The sequence below is a fragment of the Chiloscyllium punctatum genome, chromosome 35 (genome assembly GCF_047496795.1).
Source record: "Chiloscyllium punctatum isolate Juve2018m chromosome 35, sChiPun1.3, whole genome shotgun sequence".
Classification (NCBI taxonomy): Eukaryota; Metazoa; Chordata; class Chondrichthyes; order Orectolobiformes; family Hemiscylliidae; genus Chiloscyllium; species Chiloscyllium punctatum.
This window is the reverse complement of record NC_092773.1, coordinates 9,365,218-9,389,622: the sequence shown is the minus strand read 5'-3', so window position 1 is coordinate 9,389,622 and position 24,405 is coordinate 9,365,218. Positions and strand designations below refer to the sequence as shown.

Genomic DNA, 24,405 nt, shown 5'->3' with positions numbered 1-24,405 from the left:
GGGGCAATTTTTTTCACACAGAGGGTGGTACGTGTATGGAATGAGCTGCCAGAGGAAGTGGTGGAGGCTGGGACAGTTACAGCATTTAAGAGGCATTTGGATGGGTATATGAATAGGAAAGGTTTGGAGGGATATGGGCCGGGTGCTGGCAAGTGGGACTAGATTGGGTTGGGATATCTGGTCAGCATGGACGGGTTGGACCGAAGGGTCTGTTTCAGTACTGTATGACTCTGATTCTGTATGTAGGTTAGGGTGGATTGACAGTGCTCAGTCCCCTACTGTGTCCAGGAATGTGCAGATGAGCTGGGTTAGTGATGGGAAATGGGGGGATTTCGGGATGCTGTTTGGGTTGGATGGCCAAGTTCGGACAGCTATGGGGAGGGGAAGCTGTGAGCAGATCAGATCGAAGTTTCAAAATCATGAGGGGACTGGATAGAGTCAAGGGGGGAGAAACTGTTCCCACTCAGGAAGTGATCAGGAACATCTGAGTCAAGGAACCGCAAGTGTGCTGAGGGTCAGGTTCCCCACGTAGGCAGGTGGTTGTGGTCTGGAATGCCCTGCCTGACAGGGTGGTGCAGGCAACTTCAATTGACATTTCCAACAGGAATGAGTGATGTATCTGAAAGGGAAGGCAGGAACAAGGGTGTCACCTTCAGACAGCTAGAACAGTCAAGATGGCGTGAATGGTCTCCTTCATCAGTGTCAGAAACCAAGTCATTCATTGTGAAACAGATTGGACGATGATGTCCTGTTTATTGTTAATCCTCCCCACAGAGGACATGTTTTCAGAGTATCTATCCCCTGATTGAGCACCCCGATTAGTTCATTCCAGAACCTTCTCATTTCTTGTCACGAGCAGCTCACTCTGTCCTACCTGACCACACCAATTCATCCAACAGACCCTCAGCAGAATCAGCGCTAATGCGAAACGTGTGACTGAATTTTGATTCACTTTGTGTTCCCCCTCTGCCTCAAGTCTCATGTTATTGATATTTCTCACCATCTCATTCACAGTGAATGAAAAATGAACAATAATAGGGGCAATGTATAGGTGCTAATCCACTTCACTTTCTGTCATCTTCCCACCTGCCCCCCCCCCCCCCCCCCACCGAGCTAATTCTCTTCCCTACCTTCACCACTGGGTCACTCATCCATTGAGATCATGGCCAATTTGGCAACATTATTCACATTTGACCTTTAACCCATCAGTATTATTTGCAGTCACCTTGTTCAGGCATGTTCTGACCCAGCTCTGGTCAGTCTGGGTCTGACCCAGACCTTATTGTTCAGAGATCAAGTCATAGAGATGGAAACAGATCCTTCAGTCCAACCTGTCCATGCCGACCAGATATCCCAACCCAATCTAGTGCCACCTGCCAGCACCCGGCCCATATCCCTCCAAACCCTTCCTATTCATATACCCATCCAGATGCCTTTTAAATGTTGTAACTGTACCAGCCTCCACTAATTCCTCTGGCAGCTCATTCCATACACTCACCATCCTCTGTGTGAAAAAATTGCCCCTTAGCTCCGTTTTATATCTTTGCCCTCTCACCCTAAACCTATGCCCTCTTGTTCTGGACTCCCCGACCCCAGGGAAAAGACTTTGTCTATTTATCCTATCCATACCCCTCATTATTTTATAAACCTCTATAAGGTCACCCCTCAGCCTCTGGCGCTCCAGGGAAAACAGCCCCAGCCTGTTCAGCCTCTCCCTATAGCTCAAATCCTCCAACCCTGGCAACATGTTTGAAAAATCTTTTCTGAACCTTTCAGGTTTCACAACATCTTTCCGATAGGAAGGAGACCAGAATTGCACACAGTATTCCAACAGTGGCCTAACCAATGTCCTGTACAGCCGCAACATGACCTCCCAACTCCTGTACTCAATACTCTGACCAATAAAGGAAAGCATACCAAACGCCTTCTTCACTATCCTATCTACCTGTGACTCCACTTTCAAGGAGCTATGAACCTGCACTCCAAGGTCTCCTTGTTCAGCAACACTCCCTAGGACCTTACCATTAAGTGTATAAGTCCTACTAAGATTTGCTTTTCCAAAATGCAGCACCTCGCATTTATCTAAATTAAACTCCATCTGCCACTGTCGTTTCTTCTTTCAGGTTGGAATTACAGTGGGGACAGTTGGATCATTGACTTTGACATGACTTCCATCGCCGAGCATGACTTTGTGCATTTTGCAGAGCTCAGGATCCGAATGCACCCAATCTCTGCCTGTCCAAACACCACCATCCTCATCAACCACATCCACAGCTACAAATGCCAGGGCAACAGGACCTGCCACAGTTACTCACCCCTTGGCTCCTTCCCTGGAAACCCTCCCACCGCCAGTTCCAGTTGGCAGGTCTTCGACCTCACTGGTTTACTGAACAGATGGCTGAGCGGGGGCACTCCACTCCGGTCTGAGGAGCCCAGGATCCAGGACCTTCACCGATTTCCTCCTGGAGAGTCCCAGCAAAGCCAGGGCCCTGAGCAGTGCCTACCGGGCAAGTTGGCCAAACTGGCAAGGGCGGGCAGCCGTGCCAAGCCCCCTCATCGGAGATCCGAGCAGATCATGATGGTCGTGTTCTTCAAGAGGAGCAGGGCAGAGGTGGGTGGAATCCCCTCCACACTCCTCAGGACTGTGGAGCGCTCCAAGTTCCAACGGGCTGGTGAGCTGGGTCACGCCAAGAGGCAGAAGAGGAACCGGAAGGAGAGGCTGAACATGGGAAACAGCACATCACTGAGAGACCAATCACTGTGTCGACGGATGGACATGGAGGTGAACTTTGACCGGATTGGCTGGGGGGGCTGGGTCATACACCCCAAATCCTTCAACGCCTACAGGTGCGGGGGAGAGTGCCCCTCACCTCTGGATGAGACCTTCATGCCAACCAACCACGCTTACATGCAGGTGAGAATGATGAAATGCCACCTTTCCCTGAGAGAGCATCTCAGCCAGAATAACCCAACAGAGAGTTTGTTTCCAGGGGGATTTGTGACTTTGAGTTAACAATGTGAAATGGACAGTGTCAGACCCTCATCACAGGGACAGTCAGAGTGCTTTTATCCATTTATCTCATCAATGATACACCTGGAATGGTTATCAATGGGTTAACACTTCCCAAATGTCAGGAATAATTATCACTCAGAAACTTTGTGAAGTAAAGCCTCTCTTCCTGCATCGTACCTCCCCCCACTTTACATCTCTCAATAGTTTGATGCTATACGTTTACTGTGTTCACAGTGAATATGTCCCAAATAATCTATCTTCTGTACTTAAAATCACAGAGATATACAGCACAAAAACAGAACCTTCGGTTTAACTCATCCATTCTGACCAGATATCCTAAATTAATCTAGTCCCATTTGCCAGCCCTTGGCCCATATTCCTGTAAACCCTTCCTATTCATATTACCATCCAGATGCTTTTTCAATGTTGTCATTGTACCAGCCTCCACCACTTCCTCTGGCAGCTTATTCCATACACATAGCACCCCCTGTGTGAAAAAGTTGCCCCTAAGGTCCCTTTTATGTCTTTCCCCTCTCACTCTAAATGTATGGACTCCCCCCACCCGAGGGAAAAGACCTTGCCTTAAAGGACAATGTCTCCATTTTCTCATATGCTATGGACACCCTACTATTCTCTCTCTCTGTCTGTCCGTCTCTCTGTCTGTCCGTCTCTCTGTCTGTCCCTCTCTCTCTCTGTCTGTCCGTCTCTCTCTCTCTGTCGAACTGGCTGCAATTTCAGATCACATTCCCAGTGTTCTTTTGCTGTTCTGACACAAGATGTGGGTGCTGCTGGCTGGGCAGTATTTATTGCCCATCCCTAACTGCCCTTGAGAAGGTGGTGTTGAGCTGCCTTCCTGAACCACTGCAGTCCATTGACATGCAGGACCATCCACAAACCCACAGGAGGGAGTTCCTGCATGTTCACCCAATGACCGTGAATGAATGGCATTAGAGAAACGCAGAGCAGGAAGAGGGCAATTCAGCTGTGTGAACCTGCAACACCATTTAATAGAGGAATACTAGAACTAGGAGTAGGAGTAGGCCACCTGGCCTATCCAGCCCGCTCTGCCATTCAATAAGATCATGGCTGGCCTTTTCATGGACTCAACTCCACTTCCCCACCTGCTCACCAGAACCCTTAATTCCTTTACTGTTCAAAAATCTATCTTTACCTTAAAAACATTCAATGGGGTAGCCTCAGCTGCTTCTCTCGGCAGGGAATTCCACAGATTCACAACCTTTTGGATGAAAAAGTCCCTCCTCAACTCAGTCCGAAATCCGCTCCCCCTTAGTTTGAGGCTCTGCCCCTCATTCAAGTTACACCCCCCAGTGGAAACAACCTTCCTGCTTCTGTCTCCTCTATCTCCTTCACCATTTTATAAATTTCTGTAAGGATCCCCTCTCATTCCTCTAAATTTCAATAAGCATAGTCCTGGTCTCCTCAATCTCTCCTCATAAGATAACCCTCACAACTCTGGAATCAATCTTGTGAACTTCCCTGACAGACTCTCCAGTGCCAGTGCTTTCTCAAGTAAGGAGACCAAAACTGTACACCGTACTCCAGGTTCGGCCACACCAGCACCTTTCTGAGCCGCAGCATAAACTCCCTGTTTTTAAACTCCATCCCTCTCACAATGAAGGACAAGGATAATAAAGAACATATTTTGACCGTAGCTGATCCTCTATCTCAAAGCTATATTTCTGTTTTTCTTCCCGTATCCCTTGATGCCTTTAATTCCAAGTCAAATTCTAACCTCCACAGAAACACCTGCTGCCTTCACTCCAGACAGTGTCAGCATCTGTCATCATCAATCCACTTTCCTTAAAGCTCTACTTGCCTCAAGATGAGGCTGCTCCAACACTCTCACGTCTACTCTCCAAACCTGCGTCCTCCATCAATTCTCAAAAGGCCCATCTTGAACCTTGCCCCACACAAAGTGCTACTTGTTGGTTGACCACTGGCCCTTTTGCCCCCTGGGACATTGGAAATTCCTTCATGGCTCGACACAATCCTTTTCAACAATCCCCTGTGGCCCTCCAATCCTTCCTCATGCTCTGATCCTCACACTGCCTGCCTCTGGGCTTTCTTGCAGACCTTGGACCTTACACTGACCCAGGGACTGTTTGGACCACCTCATAGGGTTGGCCAGTCTGAGTGCTTCCATTCCTGAATCACCCCCCAGCTCCACTATCCATACCCCTTCACCTTTCCTGTCGGGAACATCTAAAACCTATCTTGTCCATCAAGCTTCTGGACCATCTAGTCATATAGACTGTAAGATACAGGAGCAGAGTGAGGCTCTTCTGCCCATCGGGTCTGTTCCACCATTCTATCACAGCTGACATGATTTTCCAACCTTCTCCTGCCTTCTCCCTGTAACACTTGATCCCCTTACTCACCAGGAACCTGTCTATCTCTGTCCTAGATACACTCAGTGGCCTGGTCTCCACAACGCTCTGAGGCAGTGAGTTACACAGATTGACCACCCTGTGGTGGAAGAAATCCCCCCTCATCTCTGTTCGAAAGGCTCACCTGTTCACTCTGAGGCTATGCCCTCAGGCCCTCCACTTGTCTACTGATGGACACCCCTCCCTCCACCACGTCCACTCTATCCAGGCCTCTCTCTATCCTTTCAGTAAGAGCCCCCTCATCTTTCAAAATTCCATTGAGTGCAGACCCAGAATCTATAACCTCTAATGACGAGCCCTCCGTCCCCAGGATCATTGTTCTTAAGCTCCTCTGGATCTCCATCCAACGCCAGCACATCCTCCTTTCGATATAGGGTTGGAGATTGATCACAATATTCCAAATATGGTCTGACCAGAGCTTTGCACAGACTCAGCAGTACGTTCCTACTCTTGGATTCTAGCCCTCGTGAAATGAATGCCAACATTGCATTTGCCTTCCTATCTGCTAACTGACACATCCCATTCTGCTGTTTGAAGTCTAATTCCTCACCATCGATCCATTATGGAAAATGATGGGAGGCCATTTGGCCCATCCCACCAGTGTTGTCTCTTTCCAAGAGCTATTCAGTTAAGCCTGATCTTTCACTGAAGCCTTACAATGTTCCCATCTCAGATTTTTGTCTGGTCCTTTTTTGGAAAGTTGCATTCCATCAAATCCCACCAGCCTCTCCGGAAGACGCAGTGCCAACTCCTCCTTGTCCTCCAGACATCTTTTCAACATCTTCCTGATGTTCTTACCAATTATCATAAATCCTAAATCTCTCCATGGGAAGGACATTTATTGCCTCTATTTATTCATACAAGTCATGTTCTCAGTGCCCTCGCTGCAGAAGTTAACTTGTCCTGACCTCTCTCTCTCTCTCTCTATCCGTTTTTGCAGAGTTTGCTGAAATCCTTCCACCCAGAACGTGTTCCCTGCACGTCCTGTGTGCCAGTTAAGATGAGCCCTCTCTCCATGTTATACTACAAGAATTGGGATGTGGTTTTGAGTCATCACATGGACATGATTGTGGAGGAGTGTGGGTGTCACTGATCTGAGCCCCACAATACAAACACTCCAATGTTTTCCCATGTAAAAAAAGTGTAAATTCCATATACAGAATATAAAGTGATATATTTTTCTATGAATGTAAAATAAATGTGACTTTAAACTATTTTTGACTGTGGTGAATAGACTGCTGCCCCACAATGAAACAGAAGATGGTGTCGATCTTGAAGTGGCGAATTGTACTTCAGCCCATCAAACCCATTCCAGTGTTGAGTTTGTAGGCTGTACCTTTTGTCCCAATGCCCCTCTACCTTTGTTCTGTATCAGTGTAGACATCCCAGAGAGGCAGGTGGCTTGGCTCACATGGGCCTGGGGAAGGTTTGCAGGGCTATGGTGGGATTGAATTGGATAGCTTGATGAGGGAGCTTGAACAGGCACGATGGACAGAGTGGCCTCTTCCCGCACTGCATCATTCTAAGCACATCAAATTACTTTTGAGTGCCTTGATTACTTCCAACCCTTGTGTGAAGGGGGTGTCACCTGTTAGTTTGTACACAGCTCCGTTGAAGTGCTATTGTGTTTGGGCTGGATTTTAACACTGGTGGAAATGATCTGACACAACCTCTGCCTGCATTCTCCCTTCACCATGGCATAGAGATCAATGCTAAAAAGAAAGCAACTGGAGCTCTCTCTCCCACCCAGTTTTTGTCTCTGTAATAGGAGGAACATTTATGTGACTCACGTCGTAGAAATTCAGGAGATTCCTGCTATCTCTGTGTGTTTGCTCCTGTCATCACAAGCGCATGGACATCTGCAGTGATTGAATTGGAAAGCCATTCTAACTGAATGTTTCCTCCTCAAATACACAGGCACTCATAAACATGCTGAACTGCACTCATTCACACACACAGAGACTTCTCACCCACAACACTCGCCAACAGACAAACTCACCAACATACACTTATCAACCATACACTCATGTACACACACGCACTCACACTCTCTCTCTTTCTCTCACACTCTCTCTCTGGCATAGACACACTTTCATTCACAAACACACTCTGAATCACAGACTCCTTCACTGACACACTCTCTCAAACATACACAAATATACTGTGCGTACACTCATTCACACACACCAAGTGGGTGATTCAGGAATATTATGTTCAGATGCCACAGGTGAATGACAGCTCTCTCATCTCTCGCAGCTAAAGTACCCAATAAATTGGCATCAGCCGACGCATAACCGGCAGCTTCATTGTACCCGAGGTTTCAATAGTGACAATGAGTAGAGCCAGACCGAGGGAGGTTGTAGGTGAGTGCAACTCTTGTGCAAGACTGGTAGCAGTCAGGGTACCAATAGGTTAGTGAGGAGCTCGGAATCGAGCCACACTTCCCACCGGGTGAGACCATGGATGGAGGTGAAGATATTCAACACTCTTTCAGGGGAATATAGACATGGATATCCCTAATCACCTTGAACTGAATGCTGAGGGAAGGGAAGAGTCAACCACATTGCTATTGGTGTGGAGTTACAGGCAGGATAGAGGTGGCAGCTTTCCTTCTTACTGGGTTTTTACAGCAATTGACAGCGGTTACATAGGAACCATCACTGAGACTCGCTTTATATTACACCAGCTGCCATCGTGACAATCAAACCCACGAGCCCCGCGACACCAAGGCACGTCCAGAGCTCTGAGCTGCAGTGGGATTCAAGTGACTTTCGGAAATTAAGATGCACAGCAGGTCGTTCTTGCTCTTGATCCCCTGGTCCGTGTGTTTGTCACCTTCAGGGTCCAAGTAGTCGATGGCTGTTGGTGGATCTCCCACCTCCCACCCTGTAAATTTCAGCTCGTCCAAATCTCAGTTGTTCACAGCCAGTCTCAGGCACTGGGAGCAGACAGTTCAATGACTCACATTCACCTCTGACATGCTCCCTCATCCAGTGCCTTAACTTGCAGATTTACATTGCATCAGTGACAAGAAAAAGTATTTCATTGGTTTGATATGTAATGAGAAATGTGCAAGTATTAAAACACATGACCTCCCCTGTTTGCTTTGCCCACTTTCCATCTCTGAATCCAGCCTCTTGTCTGTCACTTGCTGACTTTCTGTGTCAGATCCAGGGAATGGTTCTGGTGCAGAAGGAGACCATTCAGCCCATCGCCTGACCACTGGGCATTGTAACTGCGTGCCAATCTCCTACGTTTCCTCTGTTACCCTTGCTGATTATTTCCAACTCGAATGCCCCAACTGAACCGATATCCAGGCTGTGCATTCCAGATCCTGACAAAGTGAAAATGTTTTTTCCCTCTTTGCATGAGCTTTTTTTTTGCAAAGGACTTGAAACATGTTTCCCTCTGGTTCTCAGTGAATCAGCAGTAACAGTTTCTCCCTGTCCAGCTTGTTCGAAGCCCGCATGATTTCAAAAATTCCTCTTAGATCTACTCCCAGCCTTCCCCCTGTGGGGAAAGCAGTCCTGCCTTCAGCAATCTTTCCTCTTGACTGAAGCATCTCATCCCTGGAATTGTCCTTGTGAATCTGTACTGCGCTCTCTCCAATGCGTTCACTCCCCTCCTGCAGCGTGGCCCTCAGAACTGTGCACAATACCCCAACTCTGAAAGCATCTTCCAAAACCTGCTACTTCCCCTGGCCAGGAAGACGAGGACCACAGTTGAACAGAGATATCACCACCTCCATTCCCTCCAACTGAATAGAGATGGACAATAAATGTTGGCTCAGCCAGAGCTGGCCCCATCCCTTGAATGAATGAATTAATTGAGAAAGTATGTGTCTTTAATCAGCAAGGCCTCACAGTCTGGGAGTCATTCCCAAAACCACTTTGCCTGTCCTTTTAAACAAACATTTGAAAACACCACTCCAGCATGGATTTCAAGGATTCTGTCCCAACTGTCTCGAGGCTTCTCATTCTGTTCCTCTGAGACACAGCCTGGAACCCTTTCCCCCAGCATTACAGGAAACAGCAAAAAGATTTTCAGGAGCAGTGTCCCTCTGTCTGAGAGGAACATTGTATCTTGTGTAGTTTAACAGGGGACCCCCCTGAGTAGGAGTGAGCTTACACTCTCTCCCCACACCCTGCTGAGCTGAAGTAGCTGGTGATATATTCCTGATGGTCAGGTCAAATACTGCTCCAGCCACTTGGCCCAAGGGTCAGTGTAAAGGGGGACGTGTGAGAGGTCACGAGCCCTTTCCCTCCCTCTGTCTGTCTGGTTCTCTCTGACAGAACGTTTACTTAGCTGGGCACACCAGGATATCTGTCGGGAATCCCACAAACGTGACCAAACCGAATACCACCCCCACCCTCCACCCCTCAAAAAAAACAGCAAGGCAGCTATTCCCACGAATATGTCAAGGCCAGTCTTCCAGTGGGACAGCAGAGAGCAATATATTCAGTGTCACTGTATGTGTAGGTGTGTGTATCTGAGAGACAGACTGTGTCTGTGTATGTGTGAGAGAGTTTGACTATGTGTGTGTGAGAAAGACCGTGAGTGTGTATGTGGTTATGGGGTGAGAGTATGAATATGTATCTGTGAGAGAGAGATTATGCATGTGTGTGTGTGTGGGAGAGTGTGTTAGTGTGTATCTATGAGAGTGTGTGTGTGTGTTTCTTTGAGTGTGTGCATGTGTGTGTGTGTGAGGGAGAGATTGTGTGTGTGTCTGTGAGAGAGAATGTGTTTATTGTGTGTGAGTGTGTGCAGGAGAAATGCAGACCAGGACCTTCCACAGCCTCAGTGGGCCCAAAGCATTCCCAATCAATGAAAGAGTGATTGAAATGTGGCCACTGTTGTAAAGTTCGGGCAGTGCAGCTCAATTTGTGCACTGCAAGTTCCCTCAATCAGCAATGTGATAATTACCTCATCACGTGTTCTCATTCTTCAGCTTGAAAGGTAACTATTGCCCAGGAGACTGAGGAGAGAAGTCCCTTCCCCATCATCAAATTACAACACTGTCCTGGGGTCTTCCACACCAGTTAACTTGCATCAGACACCTCAGAGCATGGGAGATAATGAACAGCTGTCAAGTGAAAGACCACTAAGAAGGGATCAATGTTCCTTGTTCTCAGTCATTCAGTGTGTCCTGCAGAGAGACAATGCTCCCATTTCCCAGCTATGTCTCTGCCCATGCATGCGTGCTGAGGGGAAGACTGCTTAGGAACACTGGCCAATTAGCAGCAATATAGGCTCCCACCCAGCTGGGAATCTCTGGAGTACACGTTTGTGCCCCAGGTACAACTGGGATGTGAGCCACTATCAAGGGCACAAAGTCCTCAGAGCCTGTTCCTGACATTGACGAAGGTGGGAGGAGGTTGAGATGGGAATTAAATGAAGCTGCACTCTGCAACTTGACTGCCCTGAACTGAAAAGCCTCCTCGTTGATATGGCCCGGTGTGAAATTTCACTTCCTGAAGCTGCTCAGAAGCATCACACACGGTCCTGCAACTTTCACTGCAGTTGCTCCATTGTGAAATACACATGTGGGTGTTGCAAAGACGTGTGCGTGTCCCTCAGGGCATTTTTCTATTCATTTCTGGGATATGGGCACCACTGACTGAGCCCAGCATTTACTTCCTGTCCTGAGATGCCCTTGAAAAGGCAGTGGTGAGCTACCTTCTTGAGCCGCTGCAGTCCATCTGCTGTGGGTTGACCCACAATGCCCTCAGGGAGGGAGTTTCAGGATTTTGACCCACCGACACTGAAGGAACAGCGATATATTTCCAAGTCAGGATGGTGAGGGGCTCGGAGGGGAACTTGCAGGGGGTGGTGTTCCCATGTATCTGCTGCCCTTGTCCTTCTCAATGGAATTGTAGAGGACCTGTTGGCTTGGCCAGGGCTCAAGGTGAGGGACCACACTGAGACAGGTGCTTCATCCTGCTGTGTAACAATTGCAGACAGTGCTGTTTGCCAGAACAGGCCTCAATTCGAGTGAAACAGGGAATTTGAGCGAAAGTATATTGCACTTGGGAAGAGTCTGGGCAGAGGGTGAAAGAGGGACAGAAGAGTTCTTCACTGGAGATTCTGCTGCTTGAAATGCGGCTTGGAATGTTTCACTGCACTAAAGGCGTTTTCAACAGGCAAATTATTTTTATTCTTCAGAAATGTTCCTTTCCCACTAAACTTCATTGTGAAAATTACTGCTTTTCTGATGTGAGATCTTGAAAACAGTTCCCTGCATTTGGCCTACCTTCTCTCCTCATGCACTCCTCTCTGTCCCCTTGCCTTTTCAGTTCCCTATTTCACTCCCTTCCTTGTCCCCATCATCACTGACTTCACAACGCAACTCTCCCACAGCCCTGTATCCGTCTCAAACTCAGACCACAGGCCCACTCTCATTCCATAACCCTGTATCAATCCCCAAATAATCTCACTGCCCCCCTCTCACCCCAGAGCCCTGTATCAATCCCCAAATAATCTCATTGTCCCACTCTCACCCTATAGCCCTGTATCAATCCCCATATAATCTCACTGCCCCCCTCTCACCCCAGAGCCCTGTATCAATCCCCAAATAACCTCATTGTCCCACTCTCACCCCATAGCCCTGTATCAATCCTCATATAATCTCACTGCCTCCTTCTCACCCCAGAGCCCTGTATCAATCCCCAAATAATCTCATTGTCCCACTCTCACCCCATAGCCCTGTATCAATCCCCAAATAATCTCACTGCCCCACTCTCACCCCATCCCTGAATAATCTCACTGCCCCACTTTTTCCCCATAGTCCTTTATCAATCCCTGAATAATCTCACTGCCCCACTCTTTCCCCAGGGTCCTGCATCAATCCCCAAATAATCCCCCTTTGGATTCTCCCTAACTCTGTTTGCCAAAGCTATCTCATGTCCCCTTTTTGCCCTCCTGATTTCCCTCTTAAGTAAACTCCTACTGCCTTTATACTCTTCTAAGGATTCACTTGATCTACCCTGTCTATACCTGACATGTGCTTCCTTGTTTTTCTTAACCAAACCCTCAACATCTTTAGTCATCCAGCATTCCCTACACCTACCGGCCTTTCCAGGGATATAAGCAACAAGCAGTTGGAAGGCAATCATGTCTTGACCTTCATTAAAAGACAGTTTGAATATCGGAGCAACAAGTTATTACTGCAGCAGTACAGGATATTTTTATTCACTCTGGGAATGTGGGAATCGCTGGCTGGGCCCAGTATTTACTGTCCTGTCCTTGTGAAGGTCATGGTGAGCTGGCCTCATGAACTGCTACAGTGCCTGTGCTGTAGACAGACCCACAATGCCCTGAGTTGGATGATCAGCCATGATCAAATTGAATGTCAGAGAAGGCTTGAAGGGCTGAATGGCCTTCTCCAGCTCCTAATTTTGACATTTCTCTACACATTAGGGCTGAGCGGCTTCAGGCAGTGGTCTTTTCCCATTGTGTGTCTTTGTGACCACTGCCTCACGCTCAAACATGACCCTCAGTACCTAGTTCCCAGAACCTGCTGGTCTGTAACCAACCTTTCCACCGTCGCCAGTTTGTGAACAATGAGTCCTTGCGACACTGAGAGAATTTCCTCCTGTCTTTTCACACGTTACACCTTCCCTCTCTATCTCAGACGTGCCCCAGGGCCTGTACAGTATCCCTCGGGCTGCTCCCATTCTCCCACAATCCCTTATATCCCAGGCTGGAGGGCAACCTTTCCCTCTGCAGTGCAGTTCTGTTTGGAATATTGTCTTAAACTCTGCTGCGTATGCCAGGCCCATTTCTCAATCACAACTACAAAAGGCAGTTCAGCCAAGCCAGGCTGAGGATAAACATGCCTCCCCGCTCCCCGCTGAAGCCAGACACCTATTTGTTTGTTCAGACTCAAACAGAGCGGGGTGTGGGATTAGTTCAATCCACATCAGCCTGGCCAGGAGAGGAGCTGACACTTGTCTTGTGGGCTGACCCCAAACCCACCCCCTCCCTCCTCCCCACCCCCGCCATCTGTCTTTGTCACGAGACCAGCAGCTCCATTTGGAAAGTCCTGGTTTGGGGATTTTGTCTGCTGTGCTCTCTGAAGGTGTTCACCCTCAGACCCTCAGCTGCTGCAGCTCTCTGGCACAAATGTCTGATCTAACCTGAGCTCATAGCACCGTTAAGTGTATAAGTCCTGCTAAGATTTGAAGCACCTTGCATTTATCTAAATTAAAATCCATCCACCCCATCTCATCCCACCCCACCAATCCCCCACCACCCCTATTCCCCCCCTCCCCCAACTCTCCACTTTAAAACCCACATTTGAGGAAGAGAGAGAGATTGATAAAGTTCAGTGTCTCCCCGTTGTTTTTCACAGCTTTGGGCTCTCCCATGGAGAACTTGGCAGCTGACACAGTGAGTTCAGAAGCAGCAGCAGGTGATGTTCAGCTCGATCCCACCAGCTACCATGCTGTGACTTGGCGAACCTTGTCTGTCTTTCAGCAATGCTGACTGTGGCATGACCGTCTCTGAAATTACTGGTGTGGGATCTACGGCCCCCTGCTCAATGCTCCAATCTTCACACGATAGGCACCTCAGGCAGAACAGCATCCCCTCTGACAGTCCTGTACTGACCTCTCAGACTAAATCAATGCAATCACCCCTATTCCTCTCCCCTGACTGGGATTCAAAGCTCCAAACCTTTGGCAGGGACACTGGAATCAATTCTGAATAACAAGATCTCACACCTCACTCCCCCATCCTGATCACAGCCAGTCAGCAGAAGTGACAGATTTGAGATGTTTGAGACGGGGTTCTGATGCAGAGTCATCCAGACTTGAAACGTGCGCTTGCTTTCTCTCCATGGATGCTACCTCACCTGCTGTGATCTCCAGCATGAGTTGTTCTCAGCTGAGGAGAATGTTGGGGTCAGCGATCTGAAGTGGACTGCCAGATCCATTTGGTATCTGATCAGCATGGAGGAGTTGCACTGAAGGGTCTGTTTCCGTGCTGCACGTCTCCATGACTCTCTGTGAGAGACGACAAGGCAGTCCTAAACAGGCTTCTCTCGCAGAAAACCACAGTGAAGGGAAGGATCAGAGGCTCCCACCTTCTTCCTGTGTGAAGGCCCTTTTGTTGTGAATAAACAGGTGCCAACACACAGGAAGGACTTTCAGTAAACAGGGACACAGCATTAGGTCAAGTCAATGTTACAATTTTAAAGTGACTTGGGAAAAAGAGGGAATATGGAATTGAGATAGAGGATCAGCCATATTGAACTGTGGTGGCAAGCTCGAAAGGCCAAATCATTCCTGAAGAAGGGCTTTTGCCCGAAACGTCGATTTTCCTGCTCCTTGGATGCTGCCTGACCTGCTGCGCTTTTCCAGCAACACATTTTCAGCTCTGATCTCCAGTATCGGCAGTCCTCACTTTCTCCTCGAAAATGGTCATAAGACACTAGTCAGACCCGAGTTGCAATATTGTGAACAGTTTTGGGCCCCTTTTCGAAGGAAAGGTAGACTGTCATTAGAGGCATTTCAGAGAAGCGTCACTCAGCTGATCCCAGGGATGGAGGGACTGTCTTATGAGGAGATTTGGCCTGTACTCATTAGATTAAGAAGAATGAGAGGTGATCTTATTGAAAAATATAAGATTATGAGGGAATTTGACAGGGTGCTTGGGGAGAAGTTGTTTCCCCTTATGGGAGAGATTAGGACCAGAGGGCATAATTTTCGAGTAAGGAGTTGCACATTTAAGGTACAGGTGGGGAGAAATTCCTTCTCTCAGAGGGGAGAGAATCTCAGGACTTCTTTACCACAGAGGGCTGACAAGGCTGGGTTGTTCAGGATATCTAAGGCTGGGGTAGACAGGTTTCAAAACAGGAAGGGATTTGAGAGTTATAGGGGAAAGGGCAGGAAAGTGGAGTGAGGGTGATCAGATCAGCCACGATCTCTTTGAATGGCGGGGCAGACTCGATGGGCTGAATGGCCTACCTCGGTTCCTATGCCTTATTATGGCAGCTTTCAAAGAGCATCTGCAGAAAGTGAGGTCAAGAGGTGGGGATGCCGAAGGGAGGCAATTCCAGAGCTTGGGGCCCAAGCAGCTAAAGGCACGGCCACCAGAGGCAGTGTCCTGAGGGCCAGGTCTAGTGGGATGCAGAGATCTGGGATGGTTTTGGAGCTGGGCAAATTGATAGAGGTCAGGAAGGGCAAGGCCATGGAGGGACTTGAAGACAAACATGAGAAATTTCAAACCATGCCATTTCAAACCCAGGGAGCACGGGGGCTAATAGAGGGAACAGGACTTGCTGTGCATTTGGACATGGGCAGTTTTGGATGAGCTTCAGAGAGATAAATGTGAGAGACCAGGTGGGAGAGACCAGGTGGGAGAGGCCTGGAATGGCCTGAGTTACAGTTGAGGTTATCACAGTGCCCATCTACCACAGAATAATGTCTGATATCAGCATCCTGGAGTGGACATCAATCCATCACCTTCTGATCAAGGTGAGAGTAGTGTCCATTGAGTTCCAACTGAGTCACCACACTGTAAAAGCACTCATTGGCTGTTCAGTGCTTTTGACGCTCCGATAAAAGCTACAGAACGGTGAGATTTTCTTTCTCATTTTGCCAAGCAGGGACACTGCCCACTCGGAAACCCTTTCCTCAACACATAAGGTCGAAAACCTCAAAAATAAACGATTCTGCTCCACAACCACCTGATGAAGAAGCAGTGCTTTGAAAGCTCGTGCCTCCAAATACACCTGTTGGACTATAACCTGGTATTGTTTGATTTTTAACTCAAGAGTAAGAGGAAGAGCAGGCCATTCAGCCCTTCGAGCCTGCTCTACCACTCAATATGATCATGTCTGACCATCCACTTTCCGCTTTCTCCTCAGAACCACTGATCCCTTTCGCACCAAGAACCATCCCAAACTCCACCTTGAAATCTTTCAACGCTTTGTCCTGTGCGGCAGAGAATTCCACAAAGGGGAATTTTAAAGAGTAGACTGAACATTGTGGGTGGTTTGCTTTGCACACTGCAGCTGCATGCAGTGATTTGTGAGGAGCTGTTTGAGGGTGGAGGGTGCAGGGTACAATCTCTTTCGGTATGTCACAATGTACAGTCAGTCCACATTCTGAGCAAAGTGCAGGATGGATGTAACAGAACAGCATCAGCGCGTAAGTAACCAGGGCTGTAAAAGAGAAGGTTGAATCCCAGAGAGGGGGAAGAGGGAAACACAATGGGCAATTTATCTGGACCACTACAAAGCCCTGGGAACGAGGCAGGCAGCAGCTGTTCAGGATCTCACTGTGAGCCTGTCCCCAAGCTGGACTGAAGGAAGATTGGTTCAGCTTGATCACCTCCAATCCACATCCAATCAACAAATGTCTGGCAGCTCATCACAGCAGCAAGAAAGGAAACTGGTCACATCCAATTCAGGCAAAGCAAAAACAGTCTACAGTGCTCAGCTTTGATCAGATAACCAGGTAGCAGGCAAGCACAGGAACTGCTGGCTCATTCATGACAGTATCTGTGCCCAGCACACAATCTCCAAACAATCTCTTTCAAGTGTGATAAGCAATCATGTCCTCTCTTTCATTGATGATTTACATAGTCATTATGGGATCATTGATATTTAATCAACTGCATTGTCATTAATCCACCAATTACTGCAAGACTGGTCAAAACACCGCAGAAGGTTCACGAGATTAATCCTGGGAACAGAGAGACTGTTTTCTCAGGAGAGACTGAGCCTCTCCTCCTTGGACTTGCGGAGATTGAGAATGACCTGATTCAAACATACCAGATTCTGAGGGGACCTGACAGGGGAGATGTTGAAAGATCGTTTCCCCTTCTGGGAGAGTCTAAGACTAGAGGGAATCATCTCAGAATAAGGTGTTGCCCACTGAATACGGAAATGAGGAGGAATTTCTTCTCTCAGAGGGGAGTGAAGCTGTGGGATTCTTTACTTGGTCACTAAGTATATGTAAGGCTGAGACAGGCGTTTTTAATCAGTTGGAGGAATCAAACTGCATCAGGAAAAGGCAGGAAACTGGAGTTAAGGATGATCAGATCAGCTGCAATCTCATTGACTGACAGAATGGAATTGAGGGGCTGAATGACCTACGTCCGTTTCTTCCATCGTGTAGTGTTATCAGGGAACTGTATCATCTCTGGATAGTTCTGAATTGTAAGTCTGTTGGAGTGTGAATGTGAACAGTGGTGTGCGTTTTGCATCTCAGAGATGTGCAGAGCTGACAGGCTTCAGATGGTACCTCTGCACAGGAGCTTTAATTCATACTTTGAAATATCTGCTGTTATGCTTCACACTCCATGACGACAGTTTAGTTTCTCTTTCTGAACCACCACACTCAGATTTCACTGTTCACGCACCAACAGAAGTCAATGACAACATGTCATTCAACACGGAACATTTGAATTCTGCAATCAAAAAGTTTAATTCCAACTGTTTCTTGCCCAAATGTTGCAGGTCTGTGAGTTGGCAACATTGATGGATCAATGGGGTTGGAAGGGAGACAGATTGGGAGAATCTATGTCATGTTAATTGTAGGATTCAACAGTCCATGTTTAAATGCAACAAGATTTGGTTAATATCTAAGCTTGGGCTGACAATTGGCATATAATATTCGTGCCACATCAACACTAGGCAATGATTGTCTCCAATAAGAGACAGTATAACCACTAGCCCTTGACAGGCAAAGGTGTTACCATCCGTCAATCCTCCACTGTCAACATCCAGGGGAGGGGGGAGGTGGGGGGGGGAGGTGGGGAGCGGTTTCCATTGACCAGAAACTCAACTGGACTCGCCACATAAACACAGTGGCCACAAGAGCAGATCAGGGGTTAGAAATACCTCGAGAAGCTTGACACCATCCAGGACAAAGCAACCCAACTGATTGGCACCACATCCACAAAAATCCAACACCGACAACTCCCCAAAGATCCTCAGGCAGCACCTGCCAAACCCACGCCCACTTCCATCTAGAAGGACAAGGGACAGCACATACATGGGAACACCACCCCCTGCAAGTTCCCCTCTGAGCACGTCACCATCCTGACTTGGAAATATATCGCCATTCCCTCACTGTCACTGGGTAAGAATCCTGGAATTCCCTCCCTAAGGGCATCATGGGTCAACCTACAGCATTTTCACTGCAGCAGTTCTAGAAGGCAGTTCACTCCCACCTTCACAAGGGGCAACTAGGGACGGGCAATAAATGATGGGCCCAGCCAGTGACACTAATGTCTCACTAAAAAAAAACTGGCAAGTTTAAAAGTCATAGGATAAATAGAAGTAAATTACCGGGGATGCTGGAGATCTGACGTCAGAATTGAATACGCTGGTGAGACTCGACAGGTCTGGCAACATCTGTGGTTCGACAAACAGAGCTAACTTTTCCAGTCCTGCATCACTGTTCCTCAGAATGGATACGTCAGTTTAGTTTACTCTAACCTGAGGCTGCTGGTCCATCAAAGGGCTGCACAACAGACTGACATGGATTGGCACTGACAAAAGGAATGACTCCCAGGTCTTTGCTTTCACAGGCACACAGCCTTGGGCAATGCGATTCCAATCCAAGACCCTTTTCAGAAAGGCAGGATCGAAGGAGGAAAGCAGCCACCAGAAGAGGGCAGCTCAACCACACACATCAGAGCAGAGACCACTGCAGACAGACTGCTGTTCATGGGATGTGTGGACACTGCTGTCTATACCAGCATGTCTCTTCCATTCCCAATGCCCAACAGGCACTTTAATCGTCAGCCACATGACTGTGGGCTTGGTGTCACATGTAGGGCAGACGATGGAAGGATGGAGTCATACATCTATTGTCATCATTAGAAGAGCTTTTCATTGAATTCAAACTGCACCACCCACCATGCTGAGAGTTGAACTCCTAGACGAGAGCATTCTCCTGACATTCAGCATTACTCGTCCAGTGACATTCCCACTACACCACCTCCTCCATGTGCATTGAGTGAAGGGTTACCTCTGGTCCATTGGGAAGTTATTGCCTGATCATGTCCTGACCCTGTGGTGATGGGGAGAGCCTTAGAATTTGTATTCAGCCACAACGGGCGCAGCTCAGGTTGCGACAGAAATGAAGAGTTATTTGGAAATGCCTCCAGGCTTCGATAACTGCTCCTTAACAGACAGGCGCACCCTCGACATTTGTGTGGAATCAACATGATAGCGACTTGGTGACTCCTCAACGCCCTCTGAAAGTGCTGAACATGCCATTACGGTTGTATCGAAGTCAGTCGAAAGTCTGAGAAACCAGATGGTCCACCTGCATCAGCCAAGTGGCTGGGAATGACAAGGTGGCCTTTCCTGACGGCACTGTCAGTTCAGCGCACGCACTGCAGTTGGTCAATGAGGCAGCTCACCACTGCCTTCTCCAGGGGCAATTAGTGATGGGCAATAGATACTGGCCCCAGTTTGTGACACCCACATCCCCTCAAGGACCACCGACCATAGGCAGGATTGGGAGGTAAGTCAGCTTGTTTTACTGTGTTGTGACGATGCTTTGGGGGTGAGCACAACCGGAAGAGGGTGAGTGGAATTGGTGCCTTTCTCAATTGTTTGTGGGACCTTCCGCGGGATATCTGGAATGGTTAAGGATTCTGGGTCTGTACCCAATGGAGTTTCGAAGAATGAGGGGTGATCTCACTGAAACCAACAGAAATTATGAGTGGTGAATGTACGGAAAATGTTTTTACCAGTGGGACAGATTAGGAGCTGAGGGCACAGCCTCAGAGTGAAATTAGGTGGAGTTTCTTCAGCCAGAGGGAGGTTATTCTGAGGAACTGATTGCTGCAGAGGGATGTCGAGGCCAGGTAACTGTGTGTATTTTGAGCAGACAGAGATAGGTTCGTGATTGGTAAGGGGATAAAGGGTAATGGGGAGAAGGATTTGAGAGACATATGCGCCATGGTGGAATGCTGGAGCAGATTCGATGGGCCGAATGGTCTAATTCTGCTTCTGAATCTCATGTTCCCAAAGCGCCTGTTAAGGAATCAAAGGCCAACTTGTAGACAGCAGGGTTCTGTAAACAGCAGCAATGTACAGTAACAAATGGTCAGAGTCTTCGTGAGCGAGCTGGCTGAGGAACAGAAAAGGTCAGTCCACTGCCCTTGCTTTAAAAAAATATGAACATCGAGCTGAACAAGGAGAAATGGTCTCACTGGATTGAAAGCTGAACACACTCGGCTCACTCATTCTGACAATGTCATTGACAACAGCATTCTGTGCACATATTCTGTACTTTGGGGAACATAAATGCCATTCAAGAGCATCCAAAGGTCCTCATGCTGTGTGCCATGCTCAAGAAGTACAAGCGGTTTTCTATGCACCCATAGTTTGTACCCCAGTCCTGTGGCTGGCTTCTGGACTTTAGGCTGCAGTTATGTGATGTTTTTAGTTAGTTAATGAAAAGAAGACCAGGATAACTCTCTGTGCTGTGAGTACAAATACAAAGCCAGCAAATCTGTGGAGTTTGCTCCCTAAAACCTGGAGTGAGCAGATAACCATCCGAGGTCAGGCTTGGTCTGTATCCTTCAGAACTGAGGAGAGTCAGAGGTGACGTCATTGAACTATGTCAGATCCTGAGCAGACTTTGTTGGGTGAAAGTGTTGAAAAGGTGTTTCCTCTTGTGGAAGAGCCTACAACAAGGGGACATACATTTGTGGAGAGCCACTGGCCGTGTGGTATTACCAGTAATATATTAATCCAGAATCTTGTGTCATGTTCTGTGAACCTGGGTTCAAATCCTACCAGGACAGATGGTAAAATTTGAATTCAATTTTTTAAAATTGCATGACAGGGTCAAATGGAGACCATGAAACACATTGTCAAACAAAAACCATTGGACAGAAGGAAATCTGCCATCTTCACCTGGTCTGGCCAACATGTCTCTCCATACCCACAGCACTCTTTACTCTTGGCTGGGCCTAGCCAGAGACATCCACATCCCACTCATGGGTTAAAAATAAAGTAGATGATGAAACATATTTCGTCTCCGAGAATTGACTGCCTTTGGCATTCCCTTCCTTGAATCTTTAGATAACTTCAAGGCAGAGGGAGATAGGTTTGTGATTCCCAAGGGGATGAAATTGTAATGGGCATGCAGGAACATGGAGCCGAATTTAGAACACATCAGCTCCTACATTATTGAATGGCAGAATGGGCTTGAAGGGCTGAGTGGTCTTCACTTGTACCTTGATTGTACATTTGCACGTCCTCAAAACTTGTGCCTTGTTCGTATGCAATTCCTCGAACACACACTTGAAGCAAATTAATTCAACACGGCTGCCTTTGTGTGAAGTCCCAAGCCAGCGATAGCAATCAGTGCCAGAGGCAGCACAGTGTCAGAATTGTTCAGTCACACTGCGCGACAACAATCTCATCAAACAGCTTCAATCTGATTAATGCAGTGTATAATCTTCCAAAAACATTACAGGAAGCATTGCAGTGAGCTGACAGCGTGTCTCATTCTGACACACTTGGAAGGAAATGCCAGAAAAGGGAATTAGAACAAAAAAAAAACCAAACATTGCCTGCAGTTCTCAGAGTGGGTGATTGATTCCCCTGTTGCTTCAAGTATGCACGCGAGCTGCTCTACCATGGCATTATTCATCCTTGCTTTCAAAGGACCGTGATATAAGAAATACTTTGTAAACTGGAGGATGGTAACAGTAGTACCTGCGGCCCTTTACTGATCTCAGTCAGGTGGATCTGCATGGCCCTCTCAGGACAGCATGTCCCATTGCTCCGAAAACATGAGGTATGATCTTCCTGAGCTTAATTCACTGCCAAATTATCAATGACTTTGGGAATTCTGGCTGCAGGTCAAAAGCTTTTTTTTTAAAAAAAAAACAAGATTTTGCATCGACAGCTTAACAGAAAGTGAAGCCTGTCATGTGGTGGAAAAGTTCAAATACGCCGTACAACCACATGCTTCAAGATGCCCCAATCACTTGCGGTGCCAAAAGCCCAAATGCAATCAGGGTGTGCTCTGTCTTATGGTCAGTAAACCTTTTTGACATATGTTCACGTGAGGTGAAGGGGTAAAGGTCTCAGTCTCCATCTTACCGCAGGATCACTCGAAGCGGTGAGAAGTGTGCTGTTCTCTGTTGTAATGCAGTACTTTAATGATGAGCAAGATATGTATGTGTTTATGTAGGTAACAGAATCACAGAATCCCTGCAGTGTCAGAGCAGGCCATTTGGCCGATTGAGTCCATACTGACCCTCCAAAAAGCATCACCCGAGATCCACCCCACTATGAACCTTGCATTTCCATGGCTTATCCACCGCGCCTGCACATCCCTGGACACTATGAGCAATTCAGCAATTCTAACCTGCACACCTTTGGACTGTGGGAGGAAACCATAACAGAGAGTCACTGGAGGCTAGAATCAAACCCAGGACACTGGTGCTAACCACTGTGCCACTCCATAAAAGCCAACTCCAGGAAACTGTAATATGATCTACACTGGAAGATAACTATTTTCAAACAGTATCCAAGTCCATACATTCTGTGGGAGCCTCAGGGGTGACGTTTGAGGAGAGTTAACACAAATTAGGGCTGTTTTCTCTCAAATTTAGAAGATTAAAGTTGATCTGATCAACGTTTTAAAGATATTAACAGGAGGAGACAGGGAGATAAACCATTTCCACTGGTTGGAAATTCTACAATAAGGAAGTATAATCTGAGAACTAGGGATAGACCATTTGAGAGAGATGTGAGGAAGCACTTCTGCACAAAGGTTGGTAGAGGTTTGGAACTCTCTTCCACAAACCAGGATCAGTTACTTTGAAAATCAATGATATCGGCACTTTTGTTCAGCAAAAGTATTAAAGATATGGATAAAAGACCTTATGGAAGGCTGAGTGGGTGAAAGGATACACTCCCACCTACCAGCAATCCACCCCACTCAGTGACAGGTTCAACGCAAGACATAGCCAGGGAGGAAGAGGCTGGTTAGAGAAAGGTGGGCTCAGGACTAGTGGGAGTAGTCAGGGGGTTAGAATTGAAGGGGGGCTAGTGTCAGCAGCAGAGAGAAAGGTAGGCTAGTGTGAGGCGGAGGAGCCCTGCCTGTGTGTGAGTGCAGAGGTGTGTTGGTTCATGTTCTTAGCAGGGGTCCTCCCAAGGGAAGGGGAGGCTGGTGCAGGAAGAATGAAAACAAGCAAGCAGAGGAGGGGACAAGTGCTCACCATAGCACAACAGAAACAAATACCCTTTGGGATGGCTCAGTGGTTAGCACTACCACCTCACAGCACCAGTAACCCAGGTTCAGTTCCAACCTCTGGAGACAATGTGTGATGTTTGCACATTCTCCCTGTGCCTGTGTTGGTTTCCTCGCACAATCCAAAGATGTGCAAATCTGGTGAACTGGCCATGCTAAATTGCCCATAGTGTTCAGGGACGTGTAGGTTAGATGCATTAGTCAGGCGTAAAAATAGGATAATAGGGTAGAGGAATGGGTCTGGGTGGGTTACTATTCGGAGGGTCAGTGTGGACTTGTTGGGGCGAATGGCCTGTTTCCACACTGTAGAGATTCTATGACAGTGTGCGTGAATATATGGAGTTAGGCCACAACTCAGCTATGATCTCATTGAATGGGAGAAATAGGTTTGAGGGGCTGAATGGCCTGCTCCTGTGCTCTAACTGTACTAATTGTCTGAAACAGAGACAGTTCTGATGAAGGGTTACTGGACTTGAAACCTGAACTCTGCTTTCTCTCCACAGATTTTGCAAAACCTGTTAAGTTTCTCCAGCGAGTTCTGCTTTTGCTTCTGATTTCCAACATCCACAGTCCTATGGTGTTTTTCTGTGACACTTGTCTGTTCTACACTCAAAAGTAATCGTTCTTCAAAAAAATCCAAAGGCCATATACTCAGTTAGCCACACTCCATAAAACCCATCCCCATATTTATAAACTAATTCTCACCCTACTATCCCTTAAATTCATGTGTCCATGACTGTTGTCC

General features: G+C 47.5%; 2 protein-coding genes across 3 annotated transcripts in view; one reads left to right on the top strand and one right to left on the bottom strand.

The window, feature by feature from the left end:
* The window catches only part of LOC140459828 (nodal homolog), a 7,481-nt gene extending 913 nt beyond the window's left edge, over positions 1-6,568 (top strand). The window contains exons 2-3 of the mRNA XM_072554364.1: positions 2,124-2,914; positions 6,362-6,568. Coding sequence (XP_072410465.1) covers positions 2,124-2,914; positions 6,362-6,514 — 944 coding nt within the window. The 3' untranslated portion in view covers positions 6,515-6,568. The remainder of the gene's footprint in view (positions 1-2,123; positions 2,915-6,361) is intronic.
* ash2l (ash2 like, histone lysine methyltransferase complex subunit) overlaps positions 1-24,405 on the bottom strand; it is a 118,554-nt gene that overhangs the window by 72,808 nt on the left and 21,341 nt on the right. The gene's annotated exons all lie outside the window — the stretch shown is intronic.